An 11,444-nucleotide genomic window follows, 5' to 3' on the forward strand; every position below is an offset into this window, starting at 1 on the left:
TATGACAGAAAATTGTCTGTACAGGTTCACGTCTTCGTATAGCCCACATATCAAGGTTTTTATTTGAACTGTTTGTTCGACAGATTTTTTTTAAAAATTTTTCAAATTCCTTCCGACCGGTGCAGGGTATAAAAATTTTGACCCGGCATAGCTTCTTTTTTACTTTTTAGCTCTTCTTTCATAATCTGCTGAGGTTTTCTTGTAATTGTTATTGTTTTGAACACTGTATTATTCGAATACCAAGCCCCGAAAAAACATTTTTTTCCTTATGGTTCGGCCGCGAAGCAAAACTAATTTTTACTTGCTTATAGATCACTTAGGTCATAATTTCATTGAAAAATATTTTTTTTTTTAAATTTTCTCAATATATTTAGTTTTTTTCTTATCGTAGATATTAAATAAAATTTTTTAACTCTTCTTATATATTTTAGTTTTATTTTTTAATTTATAAAAATCTCTTTAAGTGCAAAGGTTCTTTGTCATTCCTTTTCCAACGTTCATTTAAAGTCGTGGGATGTTGTATTTAAGGTTTTTTATCGACCTCCACCCACCTACCACAAATACATACACAACATTTTTATGGTTTTGTATATTTTGCGCTGCGTTATTTTAAAATTTTATTTATATTTTGTTTCAAATGCTTGCCTGCTAAAATGAACATTCTGCCATAGGATGTCACATACACACCAATACACATATCTATATATATATATATATTTTATATGAAGAACGCTCCTAAAAACACACACAAGCACCTTTTACAGCTGAACGCACCTTGCCTGTGGATCCAACTGACCATGGTCGTAATATAAAACCTTTACATATCGACACTGGCATTTAATATCACAGCGGCAAGAAGTCTAAATCACTTCCAAACAAACACAAACAAAAAATCGGCAACGTCACTGCAAACATTACACCAATGTCGTCGATACCAAAACATACACACGCACACCATAACCACCTCAAGCAGTTTAATTTTTGGTGAATATTTCATCACCCCTGGAGTTAAGAAACGAAGCAAACAAAATGTGTCCTTTTTTGGGAGAAAAACAAAATCCTGTTTACAAATTTGCTGAAAAGTACACAGCACATACATACGCAAAAACGCACACACTCATACCCCCTACACAACGATATTAATGCCCATGTTATCCCTTATCCCCGTGACCCGCACAAACCTTTTTTTCTCTGATTTCCTCTTTCAGGACAAAGAAGCTGACGGAGCCGAAGAGCTGGGTATGCCCAATGTGGGTGGCATATATGTTGTCCTATTTATTGGCTGTGTTGCCGCCACTTGCTTTGGGATTTTGGAATGGATTTGCCACATTTATTCAACCTCACGCCAATACAAGGTACCAAACGATATGGACGCACTGTTTTTTTTTTGCACTTTTGTGTATCACAGCTCTTGTATCTTGTTTTTTTTTTTTTGTATCTTTCTGTCGTCGTCGTCTCCGTTAACTTCTTCTTTGTGTGTAACATTATGACAGCGATATTAACTTCCAGCTAAAAGTGAAACTGAAATATTTACAATAATGTCCTAAAAAAACTAACTCGTAAGGCTGGGAGAATGTGTGTATTTTTTTGTAAATAAACTTTAAAAATAGAATATTTTTCGAAGAATTGAAAGAAAACACATTCTTAACTAGATATTGATAAGATACCTAATCACGTGTAAGTCTCACTAAAAATACGCTTTAAATGTCATAGCACAAAATTAAAGGATATGGGTCATTGAATACATAATTTATAAAAAAAACATGGCACTGACGGTATATAAAAATTGCAGTGAAAAAAGTTTCTATATCATTTAGAGTCCACGAGTTTTTTTTTTTTTTTTTTTTTTTTTTTTTTTTTTTTTTTTTGTTAAATCGACTTTTATAGATTTGCTATACTAAAAAGTTAATAATCGCTCTATTATATTGCTCAGAAACTCAATAATAAGGGAGTAATGGTCCTTAAAAATTATATTTTTATGTATTTTTCATTTATTACAGTTATCAAGAAACCAAAAAAAAAAAAAGATGAAAGTCGGGAAGGTCCGACTACATCATATCCTATACCACTCTGGTTTTTTTTTAAATTTGAGCATATTGCAGATACTTTTTATGGAAGCCTTTTACCAATTATAGTGTGCGACAAATTTTTGCAGAAAAATACTCAGTAGATTATGAAAGTAGAGCTAACAAGTAAAAAAAGCTGTAGGTTCGGCCGGGCCGAACTTTGAATACCCTCCACCATTTGGAACGAATTTGGCAATTCTCAAAAAAAATAAAATCCGTTAAAAATTCTGTTGAAATGTTAAAAATACCAAATGTAGCCGTCATATTAGGGTCTAAACGACGATGTGGACCTGCATAGGAAACTTTTGTCATAAGCCATTATTATATTCAAATGCGAAACTTGAAAAAAAAATTCGGCGAATAATGTAGCTAAAATCATCAATATAGGGAGGTACCATTGCAAGGGGGCTATACGAAGACGTAGACCTGCACGAACATTTTTTGTCTTAGGCTGTGGACCTATATGACCCATTTTCAATACCAAAAGTCCTGCAGGTATGCTATACATTTGAGTAAAATGTTATCAGTCTACTTCATTTCGATCGGAAGCTAGAGTAATTTCCACAGACGCTAAATCGACATAGAATTTTATGCTGATCAAGAACACTTAGTGAGGTATAAAATGTAGATTTCGAGGTGTTACAAACGGAATGACAAACTTAATATACCCTCCATACTATGGTGGAGGGTATAAAAATTGGTCATACAGACCCACGTCTTCGACCCACCCTCATATAACTATAGCTGTGATTGTTTGAAAAATAATTTTTAAACATCTACAGTTCATCAAGTAATGTTGTTTATGGTTGATATAGACAGTTAAAAATATTGTGTAAAATTCGCGATTATACCTGTGAACATTCATCCAAAAATTGTTTAACGATAGACGATTATTTATGCGATAGTATATCAACAAAATTTCTTAAAATGATTACTTCCATAAAAAATATTATAAATAATCTATTATTATAACCCTCCAAAAATATTAGCAACATTAATAGCTATTATTATTTCTCTATTTTTTTATCCACAATTATGTGATATGTCCGCAAAATTATATAAATAATATATATAGTTTTTATGATAGGCCCTCAAAAAATATTTCTATCACGGTTATACCTCGAGTATAATCTCTCAAGATTTTTTTTTTAAATCCACAATTATAGGTGTGATATTCACTAAAAAATAAATAGCCTTGAATATGGCTGTGGTACTTCATCCAAGATTGTTGTTAAAACTTTCACGAGTGAAACCGAGACAGTCCAACTCGATTATTATAGAAAATGTACAATTACAAACTTGTTTGTCCATCACAATATTGCTAAAAGAATCAACGGTTGTGACTAGTAGTAATAGTTAAAAGTTTGTGATGAAATTGTCAATATACAGATCTCAGCTTTAATTGATTTGTACGCAATATCCCATGTTCAGAAACCCTCCTTCAAACTATCTGCCTTCAATCACGTACATATATTCTTGGCATATTTTATATTAATCCTTTTACAAAGACAATTTCTTGCTTAGCTATACTGCTTCGGAATGTCTTCTAACCTGTTTTGCTTCTGTTTTGTAGTTTTATTTCTTGCTAACATAATATGTATGTATATTTCTACCCATATATATTTTTTTTCTTCTTTTTTAAAACTTTGTGTATTCGTTCTTTTGCATAGGTACCATTCAAGGCTGAATTAATGGACGAAATACGTTTTGTTATGAAATGCTCCGGCAATACGAAACCGGCAAAGTATCCAAAATCATCAAGCTCCAAATCATCGGCTGTCTCCAAACGTTCATCATCATCGTTGTCAGCCAACTCATTGGCAACCGATGATCAGCAACTACATAAACGTAAATCAATTAAATGACGTGTATACATACAGAGTTCAAATATTTTGGAAACGAATTGAATATTATTTAATAAAAAGTTTTTAAATCCAGTGGCTATCTATGTATATATCTAAACAAGTAAGCAAAGGCTATAGTCGTTCGACTATGTTATACCCTACAACACTACAATATGTTAGAAGCCCCCTTATGTCCAAATCCATATTGGAAGATTTCGCTTTTGAAATTAGGATTTTGACTAGGGACATTTGCCCAATATTTATGCACTCCTTCGGGCTGTTAGTTGTTTTGGCCCATTTTACAATATAATCCAATTGTTATTCAAAATGCTAGAATTCTTCCCTTTCCTTAACTTTCTTCACAGGCGTGTCGATTGACTTCCATTGTGTGTTCGGAAAAACATTTCTGTTTTTGGGTAATATGAACCCCTAAATATTTTGCAATCATCTCCAAAAGCAGGAAGGCCCTCTGTATCTCATCTATATGATTTGCTTGTCTACGATATTTGGCTATATTCGTCAACGAAATCAGCAAAAAAAGAAAAAGTATATTTCGGATATCGCCTGTGAGTAATGCTCGTATTTTTTCACACAAAATTAGTGGTCCATTCTACCCACTGTTGTTTCATTCCCGCTGCAAAAGGTTTCATTTCCACTGCAAAAGGTTCATTTCCACTGAAAAAGGTTTCAATTCCACTGCAAAAGGTTTCATTCCCGCTGCAAAAAGTTTCATGTGAATTGCAAAAGGTTTCATTTAATCTAAAAATGCTATATAAACGATATTCCGCCACCGAAGCTAGAACTTATTACGACCTGTAAATTTAAATTTTTCGACAAATCCGTAACAAAAAGTAACTAAAACCATCAAAGTACCGAATATCGGGGGGCACCGTTATATGGGGCTAAACAAAAATGTGGACCTTTATATGCAATGTTCTACCATCGGAGGTAGAACCCATAACGAACCACAAATACTATTTTTTAGACAAGTCCATGAAAAAATGTGGAGAAAATCATCAAAATATCGAATATCGGAAGTTACTGTTATATGGGTGTATACGAACACGTGTACCTTGATATTCAATGTTCTGCTACCGGAGCTAAAACCCATTGCAAACTACAAATGCCAATTTTGACCGCGGACCGATATTTATCATTTTCAATACCAACCATCCTAGACACGGTACATACTACTGTGCCAAAATTTAAAGCTCTATGTCAAAAATGTGGGCTGTATAGTGATTTCAACAGACAAACGGACATCGTTAAATCGACTTAGAACTTTATGCTGATAATGAATATATCTACTTTATGGGGTCTATGACGAATATTAAGAGATGTTACGAACGGAATGATAAATTTAATATACCCTCCTTTCCCAGGTGTAGGGTATAACAAGTAAAAAAGAAGTATGTTCGGTCGGGCCGAACTTTGAATACCCTCCGCCATTTAGAACGAATTTAAAAATTTTCGAAAAAGATAACATTCGCCAAAAATTCTGTTAACATTTTAAAAGTACCGAATATAGCCGTTATATTAGGGCCTGTACGACGTTCACCTACATAGGCATGTTTGTCACAAGCCATTACAATATTCAAATTTGAAACTTGAAATAAACGGTGAATAATGTAGCCAAAATCATTAAATACCGTTATATAAGAGCTATACAAAGACCTGAACCTGCATAGGCAATTTTTTGTCATAGACTGTAGTTCCCATTACGAACTCTAAATACGTAATTTTGGTACCGTTATATGAAAACGTGGACCTACATGACCCATTTACGAACTTAACCTGCCTACTGGCAAAATAAATATGTGTGAAAAATTTTAGCCTTCTATCTCAATTCGTTCGAAAGATAGCGTGATTACAACAGACAGACAGACAGACGGACAAGGCTAAATCGTCTTAGAATTTTACCCTGATCAAGAATATATATATATACTTTGTTAATTCCAATATTACAAAAAAGTGGGAACTTGTTCCCTCTACTTAGATTACTTTGCTAAGCACACTTTCAACAGGCCTTTACGCCTGTCTTGAAATTGAATTTAGATAGGAAGCTAAGATTTTGCACAGATCTGGCTTTTGTTTGCGGGCAGGTCAAGTTCGAAGATGGGCTATATCGGTCCCCGATATCGAATGGTGCCCATATAACGGTATTTTGATGATTTTAATCAAATTTTTCAATGGAATTGTCTTAAATTCTACACAAGGAGTTCTTTGCGGGTACTTTACTCCATGAAAGAGAATTGTCTATATAGGTCTACGATGTCGTATAGCCCCCATTTAACGGTACCCCCCAATATTCAATATTTTGATGATTTTAGCAACATTTTTCAACGGAATTGCCTGAAATTCTATACAAGGAGTTCTTTGTGAGCACTTACCCCCCTGACAGATAATTCTCTTTATAGGTTAACGATATCGTATATCCCCCATATAACGGTACCCCGATATTATTGGGTATTTTGATGATTTTAGCCATATTTTCCAATGGTATTGTCTGAAAATCCACACAAGGAGTTCTTTGTGAGCACTTTACCCCTGGAACAGAATAGCCTATATAGGTCTACGTTTTAGTATAGCACCCATATAACGCTATCCCGAGATAGTCGGTATTTCCAGGATTTTCGCAGCATTATTCACCGGAATTGCGTCAAATTTCGTTACAGCCTATGACAGAAAATTGTCTGTACAGGTTCACGTCTTCGTATAGCCCACATATCAAGGTTTTTATTTGAACTGTTTGTTCGACAGATTTTTTTAAAAATTTTTCAAATTCCTTCCGACCGGTGCAGGGTATAAAAATTTTGACCCGGCATAGCTTCTTTTTTACTTTTTAGCTCTTCTTTCATAATCTGCTGAGGTTTTCTTGTAATTGTTATTGTTTTGAACAATGTATTATTCGAATACCAAGCCCCGAAAAAACATTTTTTTCCTTATGGTTCGGCCGCGAAGCAAAACTAATTTTTACTTGCTTATAGATCACTTAGGTCATAATTTCATTGAAAAATATTTTTTTTTTTAAATTTTCTCAATATATTTAGTTTTTTTCTTATCGTAGATATTAAATAAAATTTTTTAACTCTTCTTATATATTTTAGTTTTATTTTTTAATTTATAAAAATCTCTTTAAGTGCAAAGGTTCTTTGTCATTCCTTTTCAACGTTCATTTAAAGTCGTGGGATGTTGTATTTAAGGTTTTTTATCGACCTCCACCCACCTACCACAAATACATACACAACATTTTTATGGTTTTGTATATTTTGCGCTGCGTTATTTTAAAATTTTATTTATATTTTGTTTCAAATGCTTGCCTGCTAAAATGAACATTCTGCCATAGGATGTCACATACACACCAATACACATATCTATATATATATATATATTTTATATGAAGAACGCTCCTAAAAACACACACAAGCACCTTTTACAGCTGAACGCACCTTGCCTGTGGATCCAACTGACCATGGTCGTAATATAAAACCTTTACATATCGACACTGGCATTTAATATCACAGCGGCAAGAAGTCTAAATCACTTCCAAACAAACACAAACAAAAAATCGGCAACGTCACTGCAAACATTACACCAATGTCGTCGATACCAAAACATACACACGCACACCATAACCACCTCAAGCAGTTTAATTTTTGGTGAATATTTCATCACCCCTGGAGTTAAGAAACGAAGCAAACAAAATGTGTCCTTTTTTGGGAGAAAAACAAAATCCTGTTTACAAATTTGCTGAAAAGTACACAGCACATACATACGCAAAAACGCACACACTCATACCCCCTACACAACGATATTAATGCCCATGTTATCCCTTATCCCCGTGACCCGCACAAACCTTTTTTTCTCTGATTTCCTCTTTCAGGACAAAGAAGCTGACGGAGCCGAAGAGCTGGGTATGCCCAATGTGGGTGGCATATATGTTGTCCTATTTATTGGCTGTGTTGCCGCCACTTGCTTTGGGATTTTGGAATGGATTTGCCACATTTATTCAACCTCACGCCAATACAAGGTACCAAACGATATGGACGCACTGTTTTTTTTTGCACTTTTGTGTATCACAGCTCTTGTATCTTGTTTTTTTTTTTGTATCTTTCTGTCGTCGTCGTCTCCGTTAACTTCTTCTTTGTGTGTAACATTATGACAGCGATATTAACTTCCAGCTAAAAGTGAAACTGAAATATTTACAATAATGTCCTAAAAAAACTAACTCGTAAGGCTGGGAGAATGTGTGTATTTTTTTGTAAATAAACTTTAAAAATAGAATATTTTTCGAAGAATTGAAAGAAAACACATTCTTAACTAGATATTGATAAGATACCTAATCACGTGTAAGTCTCACTAAAAATACGCTTTAAATGTCATAGCACAAAATTAAAGGATATGGGTCATTGAATACATAATTTATAAAAAAAACATGGCACTGACGGTATATAAAAATTGCAGTGAAAAAAGTTTCTATATCATTTAGAGTCCACGAGTTTTTTTTTTTTTTTTTTTTTTTTTTTTTTTTTTTTGTTAAATCGACTTTTATAGATTTGCTATACTAAAAAGTTAATAATCGCTCTATTATATTGCTCAGAAACTCAATAATAAGGGAGTAATGGTCCTTAAAAATTATATTTTTATGTATTTTTCATTTATTACAGTTATCAAGAAACCAAAAAAAAAAAAAGATGAAAGTCGGGAAGGTCCGACTACATCATATCCTATACCACTCTGGTTTTTTTTTAAATTTGAGCATATTGCAGATACTTTTTATGGAAGCCTTTTACCAATTATAGTGTGCGACAAATTTTTGCAGAAAAATACTCAGTAGATTATGAAAGTAGAGCTAACAAGTAAAAAAGCTGTAGGTTCGGCCGGGCCGAACTTTGAATACCCTCCACCATTTGGAACGAATTTGGCAATTCTCAAAAAAAAATAAAATCCGTTAAAAATTCTGTTGAAATGTTAAAAATACCAAATGTAGCCGTCATATTAGGGTCTAAACGACGATGTGGACCTGCATAGGAAACTTTTGTCATAAGCCATTATTATATTCAAATGCGAAACTTGAAAAAAAAATTCGGCGAATAATGTAGCTAAAATCATCAATATAGGGAGGTACCATTGCAAGGGGGCTATACGAAGACGTAGACCTGCACGAACATTTTTTGTCTTAGGCTGTGGACCTATATGACCCATTTTCAATACCAAAAGTCCTGCAGGTATGCTATACATTTGAGTAAAATGTTATCAGTCTACTTCATTTCGATCGGAAGCTAGAGTAATTTCCACAGACGCTAAATCGACATAGAATTTTATGCTGATCAAGAACACTTAGTGAGGTATAAAATGTAGATTTCGAGGTGTTACAAACGGAATGACAAACTTAATATACCCTCCATACTATGGTGGAGGGTATAAAAATTGGTCATACAGACCCACGTCTTCGACCCACCCTCATATAACTATAGCTGTGATTGTTTGAAAAATAATTTTTAAACATCTACAGTTCATCAAGTAATGTTGTTTATGGTTGATATAGACAGTTAAAAATATTGTGTAAAATTCGCGATTATACCTGTGAACATTCATCCAAAAATTGTTTAACGATAGACGATTATTTATGCGATAGTATATCAACAAAATTTCTTAAAATGATTACTTCCATAAAAAATATTATAAATAATCTATTATTATAACCCTCCAAAAATATTAGCAACATTAATAGCTATTATTATTTCTCTATTTTTTTATCCACAATTATGTGATATGTCCGCAAAATTATATAAATAATATATATAGTTTTTATGATAGGCCCTCAAAAAATATTTCTATCACGGTTATACCTCGAGTATAATCTCTCAAGATTTTTTTTTTAAATCCACAATTATAGGTGTGATATTCACTAAAAAATAAATAGCCTTGAATATGGCTGTGGTACTTCATCCAAGATTGTTGTTAAAACTTTCACGAGTGAAACCGAGACAGTCCAACTCGATTATTATAGAAAATGTACAATTACAAACTTGTTTGTCCATCACAATATTGCTAAAAGAATCAACGGTTGTGACTAGTAGTAATAGTTAAAAGTTTGTGATGAAATTGTCAATATACAGATCTCAGCTTTAATTGATTTGTACGCAATATCCCATGTTCAGAAACCCTCCTTCAAACTATCTGCCTTCAATCACGTACATATATTCTTGGCATATTTTATATTAATCCTTTTACAAAGACAATTTCTTGCTTAGCTATACTGCTTCGGAATGTCTTCTAACCTGTTTTGCTTCTGTTTTGTAGTTTTATTTCTTGCTAACATAATATGTATGTATATTTCTACCCATATATATTTTTTTTCTTCTTTTTTAAAACTTTGTGTATTCGTTCTTTTGCATAGGTACCATTCAAGGCTGAATTAATGGACGAAATACGTTTTGTTATGAAATGCTCCGGCAATACGAAACCGGCAAAGTATCCAAAATCATCAAGCTCCAAATCATCGGCTGTCTCCAAACGTTCATCATCATCGTTGTCAGCCAACTCATTGGCAACCGATGATCAGCAACTACATAAACGTAAATCAATTAAATGACGTGTATACATACAGAGTTCAAATATTTTGGAAACGAATTGAATATTATTTAATAAAAAGTTTTTAAATCCAGTGGCTATCTATGTATATATCTAAACAAGTAAGCAAAGGCTATAGTCGTTCGACTATGTTATACCCTACAACACTACAAAATGTTAGAAGCCCCCTTATGTCCAAATCCATATTGGAAGATTTCGCTTTTGAAATTAGGATTTTGACTAGGGACATTTGCCCAATATTTATGCACTCCTTCGGGCTGTTAGTTGTTTTGGCCCATTTTACAATATAATCCAATTGTTATTCAAAATGCTAGAATTCTTCCCTTTCCTTAACTTTCTTCACAGGCGTGTCGATTGACTTCCATTGTGTGTTCGGAAAAACATTTCTGTTTTTGGGTAATATGAACCCCTAAATATTTTGCAATCATCTCCAAAAGCAGGAAGGCCCTCTGTATCTCATCTATATGATTTGCTTGTCTACGATATTTGGCTATATTCGTCAACGAAATCAGCAAAAAAAGAAAAAGTATATTTCGGATATCGCCTGTGAGTAATGCTCGTATTTTTTCACACAAAATTAGTGGTCCATTCTACCCACTGTTGTTTCATTCCCGCTGCAAAAGGTTTCATTTCCACTGCAAAAGGTTCATTTCCACTGAAAAAGGTTTCAATTCCACTGCAAAAGGTTTCATTCCCGCTGCAAAAAGTTTCATGTGAATTGCAAAAGGTTTCATTTAATCTAAAAATGCTATATAAACGATATTCCGCCACCGAAGCTAGAACTTATTACGACCTGTAAATTTAAATTTTTCGACAAATCCGTAACAAAAAGTAACTAAAACCATCAAAGTACCGAATATCGGGGGGCACCGTTATATGGGGCTAAACAAAAATGTGGACCTTTATATGCAATGTTCTACCATCGGAGGTAGAACCC

At 33.5% G+C, this 11,444-nt stretch overlaps 1 protein-coding gene across 5 annotated transcripts in view; it reads left to right on the forward strand.

The window, feature by feature from the left end:
* Positions 1-10,553, forward strand: part of LOC105262426 (glutamate receptor ionotropic, kainate 2) — a 50,869-nt gene extending 40,316 nt beyond the window's left edge. The window contains exons 15-16 of one of the 5 annotated variants that reach the window (XM_059127045.1): positions 3,737-3,867; positions 10,406-10,553. In XM_059127045.1, coding sequence (XP_058983028.1) covers positions 3,737-3,867; positions 10,406-10,508 — 234 coding nt within the window. In that variant the 3' untranslated portion in view covers positions 10,509-10,553. Of the gene's footprint in view, positions 1-1,208; positions 1,356-3,736; positions 3,986-10,405 lie in introns of those variants that run through there. The other 4 variants (XM_059127041.1, XM_059127043.1, XM_059127042.1 and 1 more) reach the window with 4 other exon arrangements.
* The last annotated feature ends 891 nt before the right edge of the window (positions 10,554-11,444 follow it).

Source organism: Musca domestica, unplaced genomic scaffold, assembly GCF_030504385.1.
Source record: "Musca domestica strain aabys unplaced genomic scaffold, Musca_domestica.polishedcontigs.V.1.1 42, whole genome shotgun sequence".
Taxonomy (NCBI): Eukaryota; Metazoa; Arthropoda; class Insecta; order Diptera; family Muscidae; genus Musca; species Musca domestica.